Genomic DNA, 16,915 nt, shown 5'->3' on the forward strand with positions numbered 1-16,915 from the left:
ATTTTTATTAGATTAGATTATATATTGATAGAGATATTAATAGGCCAAAAAAGCGATTTTTAATATAAAAGAGTGGCCCAAAACAGAGGTGGCCCGAAAGTAGAGTGGTCGACTTAATAAATACTAATAACTTTCTCCTAATTCTTAATTTTCTAAATCTACTTAATCTGTTTATTTTCATTTTTATTAACAATAACTTTATTTATTAAGAAATATTCATTTTTAATTACAAAATCATATCTATATCGTTTATAATCATATCATCTATATATATTCTTATATTCAAAGAATTTCTTATTAAACTCAATAATAATATTTCAATTTGAAAGAATCGTTATTATATATTCTTATAATTCAAAAAGAATACAACTTGATCTAGAAATATCAGGAAAAATAAGTTATTATTTTAATATTATACTATTGAGTCTTATTATTAATATATATTCTAAAAATTATTTTGAACGAATAAATCAGCCTTTATTAATATCAAGTATAAAGATTATAAAGATTTTCTTTTAAATATTAATAATAAAGTATTCAGAGTAAATAAGTAATAATATTTCGATATAGATATTGATAAATTATATTATTCGCTTTTAAACGATCTATAAATATAAGTATAAAATAAATCTTGATTTAATAAAATTATTTCAAAATATAAGTTTTAGAATAATAATACTTTAATTCACTAAGAAATCCTATTAATTGTTTTATTTAATACTTAAAATATATTCTTATATAACAACTCAAATTAAATATAAAGATAAGAAAAAAGCTTATAGCTTGTATAACAAATATATAGAGTCTGATAGAATATTTTTAAAGAAATAATCTTTATAATTATATATATAAACAAATACAGATATAATTAGATCTAATAATATTATTGTTAACTTTTATTATATTATAATCTAATATTATTATTGAATTACTAATATATTGCTTTTCGGAATAGACTATGTATTATAAGATATATAATTTAATTATTAAATATTACTTTCTTTATTAAATTATGTTAAAGAATTTAAAGTTTTTATTTTAATAAGATCTAAAGAGTAATTGATTGTTTGTAATCTTAAAGGTTTCCTTTAATCTTAGGAAAAATAAGAAAGAAGATAATAGAAAAGAATATATTTTATATATTCCTATAACGTAGTTCATTAGCATATAGATTATATTACTATATAAACTACTTCATTTTCTATACAAAATTCGATTATATATAATTTTACACTTTCTTTATTAGTCAATAGAATTTTCTGAACCTTCTTATATAAAACCTAATTTTTCAATTATTTCAAAAATCAATTTTTTTTTTAACAATTTCAATTATTATTAAAGTTATTAAAGAAAAAGAGTTTTTGTAACGCAAAGCGTGATAATTTCAAGTTAAAATGGATTATTTAGAAAAAAATCTAAATGTTAGAAATATTTTATTTTTATTATAATTTTTATTTATTTTTTCTTTCAAAAATAATGATTAATTATTAAAATATAAATATCAAGAAAACCTTGATTTTGATGTATTTTCGAAGTGGTCCACATAGTGATATGGCCTATATGCTCATGAACCACGTTATATATAAATATATTCATTACAACTGTTGAGAATGAGGGAATGAGGGAATGGTTAGAGTTGAGATGAGATTAGAAGGGGAAAAGTTCTTTGTTGTGTGTTGGGAATGGGTTGGAACTTGGAAGGATGATTGATGGATGGATGGATGGAAGTATGGAGATAGCTTCTTTGTTATTGTGTGTGTGATATGCAATGGGGAGGGGTTTTTTGTAGAGGAGATGTTTGGTTGGAGTTGAAATATAACATGCTCTGTGTATTTTTATTGGAGGTAGGACCTTATGATTGACTAGTATAGGATTCTTAATCTCTTGAAAGTCATCTACAGAAGTATTAAAGAGATTGCGCTTACCTGGTATACAGTCCTCTCACATCCTTGGACTCGGAGTCTGGGCCGAAATTGTAATTATGCTCGGTATATTTTCATCGATTTATATACCAGTTATTCCTCGCTTGTAATCCTGAAACTCGTGAGCCTCTACAATGATCTCTGAGTATCATAAATTAACAATTACCTAAATGTTGTATCAACTTTCAAGTAAGACCATCTAAATTCATCCAAGGTCCTCTACTCCAATCCAACTCATTCAACCAATCCAGATTCCCAAATGCTCCCACATCATCACCTATTGCATCTATATCGTCTACTCCCATCATACCCACATCTACATTCCCATTTCCGTTCTCACCTCCCAACCCAACGTTTCCATCCTCAACCAAGCCCATGCCACTCCTTTCCCCTTCTTGTCCCTGTCCCTGCGAGTGCCCACGCCCACCAACCCGCTGATTCAAAATCTGATCCAATATCCTCTTCACCAATTTACTCATGCGTCCACACAGCAAATAATTCCCCGCACTGGGTTTAATCCACTCAAAAAACCCCACCAACAAACTTAAATTCTGCACAATTTCCGAGGTCGGGAGTTTAATCGTCGATTCCTGCGGGGCTTTCATCTGTTTAAGGATTTCGACACACAAGACGCCGCTGGAGGGAACACCCCAACACATAAGCATCCAATCGTAATCGTGATGGTGTTCGACGAAGCGATCGCGTTGCACCCAGAAGAGAACGGTCAGCTGGAGCATTTCGAGAGCGCAGGAGATCATGGATTGGCCCGAGAGAAGGAGAGACTTGTGAGCGAGTCGTTCGAGCGTGAGTCGTTGTTCGAGGTATGTGAGTCGTAGAACGATGCGACGCCATAGTACACCGTCGGATATTGAAGGAGAGTTTACGTCGTTGGGACGGTAATGGGTGTAATAGGGGAAACTATCGTAGGTTTCTTGTAGACGGGCTAGAAGATCGGTAATGCGGGTATCGCTGATATTACCGGTGAGAGATAATTCGAGGATCTCATCGGTGATTATGGTGAGATAACCGTAAGCCCGAATGTACGTTGCGTTTGTCAATCTGCCTTCTTGATTCCAGCCATTGGCGTCTAATTTCTCCGCCGCGTTTCTTAGTGCTTCGGGACCTTGAGCAAATATTGCTTCGTCGATGTCAAGAGGGAAGCGGAAACGTGTATAGCGGTAACTTAGAGCTGGTGGACGACCTGTAAGGTGAGCAGAACTTTTATCGACATTGAATATTATTGTAAATAAACGTCTTTTACACTCGGATAAGAATGTGACGGGTCCATCATTATCTGGTTGGCGATGCAGACCAAGTGCTGTTGACATGCTGACCAAATCTCCTATTTGTCTCCAGACAATCAAACTCGCATCGCCCATAATCACATTAGCAATAATAAGATTTTGTGTCAAAAGTCCTACCATGACTGTATTAATGTAGTCCATATAATTAGACAATGTAACACAAGCTTGAATGCAATCTTTTAACTCTAGAGCGAAATGTTTTCGATCTTTCCTTTGCCCAGGCTGAGTTGTGAAGAAGGGATCTCTCTCAGAAAGTGACAAAATGGATTGACATAGAGCTGCAATTATGAGTCCCACGGATTCCCATCTCATATTAGGTCCTGTAATACTATCTAACCAGGGTTGGTAATCCTCTGCCTCCTGTAGATGATGCTCGGAGTTCCTGCATAGATGCGTAGATATACGTTCCATATCATCGAGAAGTCTTGGTTCCTTGAATTCCTTTCCCCACTGGGACCACAACGAATGTGCTATTTGTACTGAAATCTGTCTTGGGGTATAAGAACTACACTCGCCCATCCTTTCCAAAAACCATCTTAGCAAATGGTCACATGTTCGTTTGTCAGGCAGTTTTTGCAAGATCTTGATTCCGAGCTGGATTCGTGGGGATCCTCCCAATGCATTTCCGGGTAGCATGAGAAAATTATGACTCTGGAGACTGTCATAAGATGGAAGCGCACCAGAGTCATTGGAGATTGGTATATCGTTACCGATATTATCCCGATTTTCCTCGAATACAGCGGAGAAGTTTGTTGGGCCAAAGAAACCCCCGGATTGTATTCTTCCTGGTTCTGTAGGCCTACTATCAGGCGAAAGCAGATGATCATGTGAAGATATAATAGAAGGAGTTGGAGTGGGAGTGGGAGTGGGGGTTGATAGAATACCGGTAGTATGTTCGTGCTCCCTACTGGTATTGGAGTCCCCTGTAGGTGGTCGACGGGCCATAGGTGCTGAGAGGTATACACACTTTGCCGATGCTTTCCGTCGCTTACATCGATCACATACGGGAAGACTATGATCACAAGAACTTTTTGCTCTTCTGCATGGCTCACACGCGGGCTGTTTGCCATTTCGTCTTCGTGGGACAACTTCGTGTCCGTTCTCTCTGCGGATCGACATATATATTGCGTTTATAGACTTCTGTGAGGAATTATCGCATTGTAATGATAGCTATTTGAATTTTGTATGTAGGACTCAGAAGATGATGAGAGAAATTGAAAAGATGTGTCGAGATGAGACAAGTTGATAGAGGAATAGCAATACTGTTCGTGACGGAGTCCAACATCGGTACTCGGAGTAAGCTAGATTTTCAATTGATCCCGGCCCAAATCTAATCATAAAAAATCCAGCAACATGATTATCTGTATCGAGTATGTCTACACCGTCTCCAATTACTCTATCGATACTGAAGATAGTTCTTCGATATCCTAGTAGCAGTACATCATTAGATGAACAAAACCACTCGAGCATTTGGAGCAGAAGGTACAAGTGTTGTTAACGTTGTTGAGGTACATTTTCCTTTACGAGTCTCTTGCTTTAATATGGGTTGTAACTAGGATATTATCTTGCCACTGAGGAGCCTCCTATCGCGATATACTTTTCGACTTGCTTCACAAGAAGTTCCAAATGTACCGTTCTTATACATCACCAACGACAGTTTAATGAGTATCGTGTATGACCTGTACCTACTTTTTCCTCATACTGGTGGATTCTTAGACGTACTCATCAGACAACAACTGCTCCGCAGATGTCTCAAGGGTGATAGCATAACCATAATCAATATGCTATATGTCAACTTCATCAAATTTGTTCGTCGTAATAAACTACCATTGTGAACAGATCCAAGTGGACTTACTGGGTCTTACTGTTGCATCCCCGTCTGGAATAGAGTAGAGTACATCGTTGATGAATTTGACAGACAGTCAAATATTTCTCGACGCTCACCACAAATTTTGACAAGATCTAAATTCTGGGCAAGCAGACATTTCACCATTTTGAAAGCTGCCCGCATGGTTGATAGCAAAAGCCACATCAATTGTCAGTTCTCGAAGGCTGGGTGATTCTATATCTCAAATATATAACATGAGATTGAGAGCCACTTATTTTGAAATATATTACGCGCCTTCAGTCAGTAGAAACTAACATCTCAAATCCCCATTGGAAGCATTTTCTCCCATCCACAATGTTGTCAATGTAACCTCGGGATTTATGGGTACACAAGGACAATTATCGACTTTCCTAGATAGTCTTGGAAATCTTTCCAACTTATTTACAGGAGATCAATGTTCCACCAGATCAAAAACAAAGTTGCGATTGGCTCATTTGCATCCAAGCCCTTTTCTTCCTACTCTTCATCTGAAATCCTAAACCTCCCAGCACAGACAACAACCGGCATTGAAACGCACGGCATTCATATCTCCATTGGTTTCACAGCACTCTCAATCACTTGTTTTTGTTGAAGAAAGGTTTTCCTTGTCAATTAAATATGTGCCATGCCATGGCTCGTGCGACAATAATACCTAGGTATTTCCTAATCGGGGTTTGATTGCGAGAGAACACTTTGGTGGAAGTGCTTCTCTAGTCTCAAATTCTTCAGTCTGATCATGCCCGGGAGTGCGGACGATCCACTACAAGTGCTTGGGTTCAGCCACTACACGGGATGGTTTCCATCGCTCGACATAGCGGTCTGAATTAGAATTCGTGAAGATATCCCAAAAACGGAAATGTAACGAAAATACTACAAAGGGTCGTCTTTCTTATTGATGAACTTATAGGGCTGGGAAATCTTATATATGATCTATTTCTCGTTGATTTCTGAGTATAGCATTCTTGTACACATTCATTCATCCGTCGGTTAATCAATCTTCACTCGATTCATTTCAAAATACAATTACCAGTACCAGCTGCGCTGTCTACCATTCTTTCATTACCATTCAATATCATTTAAACCAAATCGAATCAAAATGTACTCCTCATCCATCCTCCTCTCTCTAGCCCTCACAACCCTCGCCTCCGCATCCAGAATCTCCTCTCCCCTCTACCCCCGCGCAAACTCCAGCACCTCTAGTACCTCCTCCACCTGCGTCCCCGCCGGCGCAATCCACATGATCGTTGCCCGCGCCTCCACCGAAGCCCCGGGCGAAGGAATCATCGGTTCCGTCGCCACCATGGTCAAAGCCTCTCTCCCCGGCTCCGACTCCGAAGCCGTAGATTATCCAGCTACACTCACGCAATACCAAGCCTCCGAAGCTTCGGGCGTAGCCGCCATGCAGAAATTGGTCCAGGCGTATGCGGAAAAGTGTCCTGAGAGTAAGATGGCGGTCATGGGGTATTCGCAGGGAGCACAGGTGGCGGCGGATGTTATGTGTGGGACTTCTGAAATGGGGTTTACGGGGAACACTCAAGCGTTGTCGGGGAATTTTAGTAGTAATGGTGAGATTTAATTTTTCTTGTTGCAATTCGGAACGTAAGAAGAGGGAACTTGACTAACGGAAATTCAGTCGTGGCAATGGTTCTAATGGGCGATCCATCTCACGTCCCAGCCGAAACATTCAACGCCGGTACCGCCAAGAACAATGGACTTTTTGCCCGTCAAAATATCGCGGCTTGTCCTGCCGAGAAAACAGTCTCTTATTGTGATGATCAGGATGAGTAAGTTATTTTCTCCCCCTCTCCCCATCACCATCCCCTCATCCCCCGAACCCCCAAAAATTTCTATCGTCCCCTCTAACACCTCAATCAGATTCTGCGACTCCGGCACCTCCCTCCAAGTCCACCTCTCTTACGTCACCACCTACGGAACCGCCGCGGCGAAATTCATCACTGATAAAATGGCTGGTGAATCTACTTCCACTTCCACTTCCTCCACAAACGAGACCACAACCGCAAATGCAGAAAGCACAGAAAGTCTTACGCGCGCAGCCGCTACTGGCAGTAATACTAGTACGAACGATGTCCCGAAGATGGGGGTTTCTTGGGGTATGCTGCTGCTTGTGTTTTTGGGAGCGGGAGTTTTGATTTAGGATTTGGGTTTGGATATTTTGTTTTATTTTTTTATTATTTTTTTTGACGATTACGTGGATTTGAGGGAAGGAACTAATAGGTATGGCATCGTTCTATCGTTTATCGTTTATGGGACATCGGGACATGGAAGGCGAAGACGTATACTAGGCGTATGGGACGATAAAAGGAAAGGAAAGGAAAGGAAAGGAAGGGTTAATTGATATCCATTTTTATTTCAATCTCTATCTCTTGATTATCAGATTTTAAATCGAAGATTCGAAGATTCGATGATTCTACTAAATAGATACCTACCCAAAAGTAATTGATCATGTCATATCATATTATATAAATACTTCAATTTATTCAATATAACATGGTTTATCAGTACATATACTATATCAATATATGCACCACTTCAAAATACATCAAAATTAGTCTTTTATTAATATTTTTATTTAAATCATTAATTATTAGTTTTTCTCTAAAAAAGTTTCCTTATAAATAATAAAAATGAAATATTTATAAAATTTAATCTTTTTATAGATATCTCAATTATAATTCAGGAATATCATACTTTATATTATAAAAATCTATTTCTTTAAATAACTTTATTATTATTATAAGATTTTACTATTTTAATTCATTTTTATATTATTTATATAAATAAATATAATATATATAAGGAAAAATTAAATTATATCAATAAATAAAGAAAGTGTATGATTATATATGACCATTTTTTATATATAAAAATAATAATGTATATACTGATATAATATACGTACTGATAAACCACGTTAGAATATATATAATTAATCTATACTATCAAATCATCAGCCTCAAGCAATATTTAATTCTCATATGAAATGAAATGAGTTTTGGGTTTACCATGTAATATGTATGATATGATATTATCATCTTACGTGATATAAGATTATGATATGGGATGTGTGAATCTGACTCTGCGTTATAATACATGAAACTCAACAAGTGAGTATCCAACCAACCAACCAACAAACTAACTAGCAGATAACTCCATCACCCATCACCCATCACCCATCTACAAAATAATTCAGCATATCTCATCATCACAACCTCATCTCCTATACACCCTCAAAGACAGTATATCCAATAGTCTGCTAGTTTTCCGTCCGGACGACGAGCTAGACGGATTGAATAGCATTCTTTAGGCCTACATAGATCATTAGGGAGGATTCAATATATACTGTTTAAACTAACTTACCTAATCTGATATTATAAAGTCTAAACTATAGTCCGGACTTTTAAACTGGATAGAAATTAGCACATAATACATTGAGTCTATTAAATCAATGATATCTTTGTAACCGAATTGGAAAGTTGAAGATGTACTAATTTGTGAAGTAATATCAATCACATGATCTATCCAGTTCAGTTCATCTGGACTTTTGAATTAGCAGTTCAGCTGATTGGGGATTTTAATATTATAAACAGATTATTTAAAATATAATTAGACTTAAGCTTAACTGTTTGATTTAAATAATCTAGTCCGTCCTGTAGGCCGGACTATTGAACACACTGCTCGAAGACTTCCTTCCCTCTTTGATTCAAGATTATATTGTAATGCGTGACTCAATCTCTACTAGAGCCCCCCAGGACTTCGATTGTATCTTTGTCTTTGTCTTTGTCTGCATCTCCATCTCCATATCTGCTTCTAGGGACACCCGAGCTTGGATTCGCGGGAATATTACTCCCGTTCTCACTCTCATTTCCCTCTCCGCTACTCCTAGGTGGTATGTGACTTTCTGTATTCTTGTCATCAATATCATCAATAAAGAAAACATGTCGTTTCACCCCATCATCTCCATCTCCATCATCATTCCCATCCTCATCCTGGTTATCAATCGAGCCACCTTTCCATCTCGAACTATCTCCCACCCCACTCCGCCCCGACCCCCTTTTCTATTCCGGACATGGGGTTCTCGGTCCCGGGTGTGCAGGATAATGCAAATCATGCTTCGCCTTCCTATGAGGATGTTTTTTCTCCTTCTCCTCCATCCTATCCATCTCAGCCCGTTCCTTTCTCGTCACTCTTCCCTGTCGTCTCGTATACCTATTCAAACTCTCACATAGCCGATCTAATACCCATTCACTCTCGCTAACATCCGCTAACATCGGACTATCCTCACCAATCCAATCCCATTCGACCAATCCCTCATCTTCCTCTTCCTCTTCAACTTCCTTTGCATTGTGCGTGCTGAATCTGATTAAGCGAGTGAACTCCACCCATTCCTCATAACTATATTTCTTTGGTTTATCAGCTCGTAGATCATTCGCGACGCGTTTAATAGCTGTTGCTAATTTTCGGGCTAGATCATGTTCGGTATGTTCAGGAGGTTCCTCGATTTCCTCAACAACCTGACCAAGAGATGATTCCAGATCTGGTTCGACGTCGTCAATTATAGGTATTTGTCTATCATCTGGATTTTGCACATCGAAACCATGACGAATACGCTTTTTAGCTTCTCTCTCATTGGTCTTCTTCGATAACCATGCATGTATTCTTGGATGATTCATGAGAAAATCATGCCAAACTCCTGCTTTAGGCATAATTGTCCAATCGGCTAATGTAAATGTACCACGATTGATGGCTGCTATAACAGTAGAACTCATATCCGAAATGAGAATCGTCATTGTAGGTATCGCAATCAAAGACCAAACGACAAAGAAGGGTTTCCCAGCATTGGATTTTGGTGCGAAATCGCCGTAACCAATAGTCAGAAGAGAAACATAGCAAAAATACAAAGCTTGAAAGTATGTTAAGTCTTGTTCACGTTTTTCGGCTCTCCAGAAAACAGTGGCACCTCCGCACCAAAGAATTGAGAAAGCGAAAATAGACATGGACAGGGCGTAGTATTGCTTGAATTTTCGGACATTAGTCTGGATCTGGCGCATAGCATCAAAACGATCCTTTTCTTCTCTGAGCAGAATTAATTTCTCTCGACGCTTAGCATGCTTTACTCGAGGAGTCTTGTTTTCGGCATGTTTAAGAAGCTTAGCGTCGCGACTAAGAGGCGTGAATGAATTGTGTTTCAGCCCAGCTCCACCTCGACCACCAGACGAGTAAAAGCTCCTTTGATGGAAAGTGATCTTTTGGCCTTGAATATCAAAATGACCATACCGGTCAAGCGAAGGACGACGCATTGAACCTGAGCCAAAAACTCCGGAAGAATCTCCAACTGCACTACGACGAGGTATGTCGGATTTGGGAGGTAAGCCAAGACGGTCGCGGATCTCTTTCTCATTCGTGACAGACCGACCAAAAGTTTCCTGTTGTTGACGCATTGTATGATGCTTGACAATCTTGTCCTGTGACATACCAGAAGCGAACTTGCGCAAACTATTGATCATAAGACCAAGGAAGATGATACCAATGACAGCGTATGGAAAAAGAAGCCCTCGACCAAGACCATTGTTAGGTACGAAATCTCCGAAACCGACCGTCAAGATTGTGACATCACAAAAATAGAGAGCATCAGCGTATTGAAAGCCACACACTGTTTGGTAAACTCCAGCTCCACCAGCTAACCATATAAAGAACATCATGGTTTGTAAGATCAAAGTTCTTTGATCGTCGTCGAGTTCAAAATGTTGTGGGTAATGCCCTAGGAAATAGCCAAGCATATTGACCATGAGAACCATTGATCCTATGAAATATAATGAAGCTGCCATGACTGCGGACCAGAATCCCTGAGACCAAGTTTGACCAGGACGAATAGGTGGGACGTACTCGTTCATAGCTAATAAGATACCAATAAGCTATGAAATACATGTTAGAGTTGAAATCAGCACAAGGACCTCAGACTCACGATGCCAGTAGACAAGTACCAGAAGATTATCGATAGAGGTAATGCGACGATATACCTAACCCTGCGCATAAAGTTTAGGAGCAAGAAAAGATTGCCAGCAAACCCACATCCAAGAGAGATAGCATTAAGGATGATTTCCCTTAAATCTCGAATTAGTAACATTCGTGAGTTTCTTCAAAGATCTCCCACCATTCTGGATCAGGTATGCCAACGCCATTTTCGTCAGCACCAAATGGCAATTGTCCATCATCGGGTAGGTCAGCCCTCCATTTTGTAACCAGAGCGGAGATTGACAAAACATTTGCCAAGGGTCCAATTGTGGCAGCGATGAGAGGGAATGCAGTTGATGCAACCCACCAATCTCTATTGGACTATATGTTAGTGTATAAAATCAAGCAAAGAAGATGAACTCAACGAACTGTGGTAGATCATCCGTCTTTGCTCTGAACTTGAATCTCCCAATTCTCAGTAGACCCGGCCTTGAAAGTTCATTACTCAGAGTGAGCCGACTACCGTTATGACCGCCGTTGGGCATAGTGTGGCCATTGTTCATGAAGCTGGCTTCAGAATTGTTACCACCCATTGTCATGGTTTATTGAGCAAGATCATCATGTCTCTGGCGCATGTCTTACCTCTCGAGTAGTTGCGCTTGTTACTATTGACCGACGGATTTTGTAATTGATTTTTCTTGAAAGGGCAGACTTCAATTTTCCTCACTTGGTTGCTTTACCCAGATAATCTATTCAAGAACTCAAATTGATATTGGCCGATGTCTTTGTTCCTTGGCAGTTCACCGAGCTTAACCTTGACTAGGTATATGTACGCTAACGGTGAGTTGAATTGATGTACCTACTTCTCTCAAGGTTTGAAATCCAAATATCTTCAAAATTAAAAGCGGTTAACTGGAATCAACGTAAGTACACAAAAGATCGAAGAGAATGTAAAGTAAACTAAGTCTCTGTAGTGGGATGACAGCTTCCCAGAAGTTTGATCGCCATCACGCTGCATGCGACATGCCGCCGGGGGTGTATATATACATGCGGGCTAGATTACGTAAGGTCAACTAATGCATGAGAATGTGATCTAGATCGTTCCCAGAACTTCCATTGTGTTAACAGGGGGGCTATACCGGATGAGTATCAAAGACAGCGATGTTACTGTAAATGCAATTCTATTAATTTAGAATGAGAAAGGAGAAACCATGCAGAATGCCATTCACATTGGAGTCGGGTAAAGTTACTCATTACGAAGTAGTCTCTCTGTGCTGCTCATAATTCATCGAGGAGACCTACAAATATTGGCACATAGGTACATGAAATTTGTGCGGGGAAGCTGCTTGCGAAGAAGCAGCTATCACTCAAATAGATGAAGCCATTTAAAGCTGTAGAAACATTTTCAGATTTCTCCAACACACGCCATTCGTTAGAGCCCAAGAATATGTGTGACGAGTTTAGTCGTGCGCGGACGAGATAAATGATAGGCTTTCGTGGCTTAAAACATCCTGATTGGCGTTTAAATAAAGTTTCTCTTCGCATGCTTTAGATCTATATCTAAATGATGTTATGACAAATGAAAAAGGCGCTCTCATCTACTCCTATTATCGCATTAGTGTTGAGACGATGAGAGTAGCTTCAAGTCTCAGTGCTCGCTGACATATAAAACAATTCCAATGTACAAATTTTGCTTTTCTATTTTTTCAACCCAACTGATATATACCCAACGCCTTGCCTTCAATTGGCCCATATTTACTAAAGAAAAAAATATTGTCTGAAGAGACAGAGATAGTATGTACTCATTCGGCCTCTTCTCGACCACCCACCCTTTCCACAAGCCTGGAAGAAACATTAGCAACGATGAAAAGATATAAATCTCAGACGAGGGAACGTACCGGAATATGCTAACTGCAAAAGTCATTCCCCATGCGAGCAATGCTATAGTTATTATGGCACAGAGTGTTTTAGCTCTATGGCATACCACACCGTTGTATCCCGTATTTCCGACTTTACAGCTCCCGCTATCATCTGATATCGCATCAAAAGCTAATGTCAAATTAGAAGCCTCAAGAATAATGAAAAAGAGATCTAAAAGAACGAGTCGAATTTTGGCTTTCGGTGCTCGAAGGCCTAAAGGTTTACCCGTATATTCATCCCAGGTCATGTAGAGAGTATACGGAATTGCAATCACATCTACTACAATTGCCATAGTTGTAGATGGACTTTGAGAATAGGAGTATTTGTTCGAAAGATGATGAACCGAGGCTGCAATGCTCAAGGCGATTATTGAAGTTATAAGCACAATGAGTCGAAAGATAAGGGGAACATAGGGGTTCATGAGAATGGTTTGCTAGATGCTGTTAGCCAATCATTCATTACAAAAGTAGAGAGTGGAGCTTACCTGCACGCGTTTCAAAAAGGTTTCCCGTTTCCTTTTGTTGTATATGAGAGATGTAATGTTATCGTCATCGTCACCTTCACCCTTCTCAAGATCCCCGCACCATGGTCTATCGTAACCGGGAGTTAAATTATTTAAAAATGACTGATCGACTAATTTGCGATCCTCTCCTTCGGGCACACCATACGATGATGCTTTGATAAAGGTTCGCCATACAGCTGCATTTGGTTGTACCCCGGCTCTGAGAATGACAGGTTCCGCGTCTCTAGCATGATCCCATTTCCTACCTCTGACCGGTTCGCGCAGACCTCCAAAGAATCCCGTCTCTACTTTCTTGTCGCTTATGGCATTATACGTATCATCATCGGATTCAACATATCCATCGAGAGATATTCTTCGCGAAGATTGAGTTGGTGTCGAATTATGCTGTGCTGGATGTATTCTCAAAGGGGTGGAAACTCTTTTGGATTGTAGCGATGCTGGATCGTCCTCTTCATATGAATCTATCCAGGCTTTTGACAGGTAAGCTCAGGTCGAAAATTCGACTGTGGGCCAATAACTTACAAGGAAGTGAACGAACCTCTCTTTGAGCTGCTCGATTCTGTGCATGCGTGCTAGTTGTCGATTGTGTGTTTTGCGTACTGTAGGTCCTATATGAGGCGGACGAGTAGGTTTTGGGTCGAACAGCATGCTGAGAACCAGCTCTCTTTTTCCCTTTCATGGCAACATTCTCCGATGAACCGACGCTCGCAGAATCCGAGAATTGATGTGGGACTGAAAGGGAATCATGTTGAAAATTATTATTATATGCTTCGAATGGCAGTCCCAGGCCTGGTGTGGTCCGTGGCAATCTATCTGATGTTGCCATAATACTAGGATCCTCCCCAATTTGTGTGTCGCAGAGTTAAGACGTTTGAAATTTTCGACACTTTTTGCAATTCTTTCTTCAAGTCCTAACACGCGATGGAGCAACCCTGAACGACGCTTCAATCGCGGTCGACCCCTCTCCTATTCCTGCATTGTTGCCTCTCGTAATAAGAATTGAAACACGAATTAGCTTTTAGTTATGAATTGAATACGATAAGAAAGGAAATTGGTTGATTTGATTGAGGGGGAAAAGAATTGAGTAAATGAGTGTATGAATGAATAATGAATTAGAAGAAAGAATTGAAGAAAGTGACAAGAGGAAGTTGGGATTGAAATTTTGGATGTTTGTTTCGCGGTTAGTTTAAGATTAGAGATGTAGTTGCAATTCTGTAGCTATGAATAAAAGATTAAATGATCTACGGAGGACCACACAAGCCCATTAAACATCTATGGGATTACATGGATTTTATGGATTATTACCACAAACGAAACGCTGTGAAGATGGGAGAGCAAGGGGGTGAGGAATGATAATAAGGATAAAAATGATGATAATAAGACAATTCAAGGTATAAATTGGAGTTTGGGAGCATGGGGGAGTCTCCAAGCTTTATAAGGATTCCCTACTAGGTGTCTATAATTGTAGGCAGTGTTGTGAATATGTATGTATATGTATATATATATACACTTAGTGTATACATATATATTCATGGTATTCAAGGTGTTCACGATATTCACGATCTTCATAGTGTCCTGCTAGGTGAGTAGATCCTCACGTGGCACTCTATATATGGATCAGGCAGGTAATAACATCTCTACCTAGTGAGATATTACTTGCATCGTGTCGTATTGGTGAATCTTCACCCACTTCTTTCCTCGCCTCCTTTCCTTCCCTTCCCCTCCCCCTCCCCTCCCACCATTTCTCCCACCAAATACTCAAAATACCTATCGAGCCTATCATCTCACTCCTCACTCCTCACTCACCTACCTAGTACACATCTATCTAGATCAACCTTTTCTTCTCCCCCACTTGGAAAATATTTAGGTATTTATTCACTAGGTATTCAAGGTTATTCTCATGCGTCATTCTGCCTACCTACAAGTGTGAAAATGGATCTTATCTTAGCTCAGCCTCCATGAATCCAGGCAAAAAGGTTTTCGATTTTTAGGTTTTTTTTGTAGCTTGATGTTCATCTACCGGTAGTTTTCATCAGTGAAAAAAAGAGAAAGAAAGAAAGAAGTGCAAAACGCTACTCACCTAACCAGCACCATCTTCTCATCTTAACTTTCATACATACTTCAATGCAATTGAAGTAACAAACGGCAATTCACGCGCAGACGCATAACGGCCATTTTACGTATAACGCCTAACGATCTCGTACGACATAATACCCATCTCGAGGAACGGAATTGTATGATTGTATAAATTTTCCATCGAATTTGCTGGTCCACGAAAAACGAACTATGCGCCTCTACCTACTTCCCATCTCCACAAGGCGAACCCTCATTTACTGCCAGCGACTCAATGCCACCACTACAAATGAGGTTTCCCTACTAGATAAGACAACTACAAAGGCGAATAATCTTTGGAGTAGTTGGGAGAAGAAGGAATCAGGATGGCAGAAGAAGGTGGTCGAGTTTGGGAACAAGGCTCTGCAAAGGATACCATATGAGGAATGGGGTTTAAAATCGATTCCTCCCTTGTCTAAACGAAGGCGAGCAGAAGAGTTGGGCGATAGAGAGAAAGTTGAGATCTCATTTCCCTCAAATTTTCTTCCACAGGAAAGCATTTCGAAAATCTTGCAGATACTTGGCACAGAGAGGAGGCAACTTCATAAGACGAGGTTATGGGGTTCAATCATTGGAATGCCTTTGGTTGCTCCTTTCGCACTTGTTCCGATGTAAGTGCAGCTATAGCCTCGCCGATAATATTCGGGAGCTAATATCACTCAGTATCCCAAATTTACCTTTCTTCTATCTCTGCTTTCGTGCATATAGTCATTGGAAAGCGTTAGCAGGGTCTAAACACATTGACTTCCTTTTGAAGAAAAATCTCATTGCACCCAAGCCATCCAAGATATTAGACGAGTTATATTTGAATAACAAGATTCCGTCTCCCGACTCGAAAAGTGCGGCTGATACACTATCATCAAATTCGAATGTATCGGATGTTGAGACGATGCTACTTCATGCTTCTGATGGAAAGGAAATTGCCAAAGCATTAGACATACCAGAATTGCAAATGGAACTTGATCGAGCAGTTTGGCAAGTAGAAAATGATCTGGAAGCTAAAAGGAAAACGAGGGAGGAAAAGGACCAATTGGCCTTGACCAAGGAGGAGGCCAAGAAATAATAGACACCTTGTTGTACATTCGTAATACAACCGAACGTAACATATTAGCATAGGGTAGTCTAGATTATGGCTACCATAGGAGAAATGACGCATTGTAAGCATAGCGAGCGTGTCACGCGCCCAACAAGATAGAAATACAAGAGACTATTCACTACCCTTCAGAAGAAAATCGTACCATAGATCCATTAATCGCCGATCAAGGCAATTAGTTTTCTGGGTTATCAATTTTGG

General features: G+C 39.5%; 5 protein-coding genes across 5 annotated transcripts; 2 read left to right on the forward strand and 3 right to left on the reverse strand.

Annotated features, from left to right (window-relative positions):
- Positions 1-2,107: 2,107 nt before the first annotated feature.
- On the reverse strand, positions 2,108-4,345 carry EAF01_011526 (uncharacterized protein; the record flags this gene model as incomplete). Its single annotated transcript, XM_038919784.1, has 1 exon — positions 2,108-4,345. The coding sequence occupies one exon, from the start codon at positions 4,343-4,345 to the stop codon at positions 2,108-2,110; it is 2,238 nt and encodes a 745-aa protein (XP_038764717.1).
- Positions 4,346-5,764: 1,419 nt separating this feature from the next.
- Positions 5,765-7,562, forward strand: EAF01_011527 (uncharacterized protein). Its single transcript, XM_038919785.1, has 3 exons — positions 5,765-6,658; positions 6,727-6,877; positions 6,969-7,562. Exons 1-3 carry the CDS (start codon positions 6,190-6,192, stop codon positions 7,246-7,248), a joined length of 900 nt encoding a protein of 299 aa, XP_038764718.1. The 5' UTR covers positions 5,765-6,189; the 3' UTR covers positions 7,249-7,562.
- A 1,277-nt stretch (positions 7,563-8,839) lies between these two features.
- On the reverse strand, positions 8,840-12,049 carry EAF01_011528 (uncharacterized protein; the record flags this gene model as incomplete). Its single annotated transcript, XM_038919786.1, has 5 exons — positions 11,496-12,049; positions 11,266-11,439; positions 11,077-11,215; positions 9,181-11,026; positions 8,840-9,120 (listed from the first exon to the last, which is right to left on the reverse strand). The coding sequence occupies exons 1-5, from the start codon at positions 11,663-11,665 to the stop codon at positions 8,840-8,842; spliced, it is 2,610 nt and encodes an 869-aa protein (XP_038764719.1). The 5' UTR covers positions 11,666-12,049.
- A 272-nt stretch (positions 12,050-12,321) lies between these two features.
- On the reverse strand, positions 12,322-14,703 carry EAF01_011529 (uncharacterized protein). The gene is made up of 4 exons (XM_038919787.1): positions 14,032-14,703; positions 13,471-13,979; positions 12,965-13,419; positions 12,322-12,908 (listed from the first exon to the last, which is right to left on the reverse strand). The coding sequence occupies exons 1-4, from the start codon at positions 14,333-14,335 to the stop codon at positions 12,869-12,871; spliced, it is 1,308 nt and encodes a 435-aa protein (XP_038764720.1). The 5' UTR covers positions 14,336-14,703; the 3' UTR covers positions 12,322-12,868.
- Positions 14,704-15,795: 1,092 nt separating this feature from the next.
- EAF01_011530 (uncharacterized protein) lies at positions 15,796-16,684 on the forward strand (the record flags this gene model as incomplete). Its single annotated transcript, XM_038919788.1, has 2 exons — positions 15,796-16,232; positions 16,285-16,684. 2 exons carry the CDS (start codon positions 15,796-15,798, stop codon positions 16,682-16,684), a joined length of 837 nt encoding a protein of 278 aa, XP_038764721.1.
- Between the last annotated feature and the right edge of the window lie 231 nt (positions 16,685-16,915).

This window comes from Botrytis porri (assembly GCF_014898465.1).
Source record: "Botrytis porri strain MUCL 3234 chromosome Unknown BPOR_022, whole genome shotgun sequence".
NCBI classification, from domain to species: domain Eukaryota; kingdom Fungi; phylum Ascomycota; class Leotiomycetes; order Helotiales; family Sclerotiniaceae; genus Botrytis; species Botrytis porri.

What these genes read in the sequence shown, in the direction of transcription:
- EAF01_011527 (XM_038919785.1), top strand. Translation starts at nt 6,190, where the DNA reads ATGTACTCCTCATCCATCCTCCTCTCTCTAGCCCTCACAACCCTCGCC. An exon ending in GGGGAATTTTAGTAGTAATG is followed by an intron (nt 6,659 to 6,726) that starts GTGAGATTTAAT and finishes ACGGAAATTCAG; the next exon opens with TCGTGGCAATGGTTCTAATG. An exon ending in TATTGTGATGATCAGGATGA is followed by an intron (nt 6,878 to 6,968) that starts GTAAGTTATTTT and finishes CACCTCAATCAG; the next exon opens with ATTCTGCGACTCCGGCACCT.
- EAF01_011529 (XM_038919787.1), bottom strand. Translation starts at nt 14,335, where the DNA reads ATGGCAACATCAGATAGATTGCCACGGACCACACCAGGCCTGGGACTG. An exon ending in AGAGGTTCGTTCACTTCCTT is followed by an intron (nt 13,980 to 14,031) that starts GTAAGTTATTGG and finishes ACCTGTCAAAAG; the next exon opens with CCTGGATAGATTCATATGAA. An exon ending in TTTGCAGTTAGCATATTCCG is followed by an intron (nt 12,909 to 12,964) that starts GTACGTTCCCTC and finishes TGTTTCTTCCAG; the next exon opens with GCTTGTGGAAAGGGTGGGTG.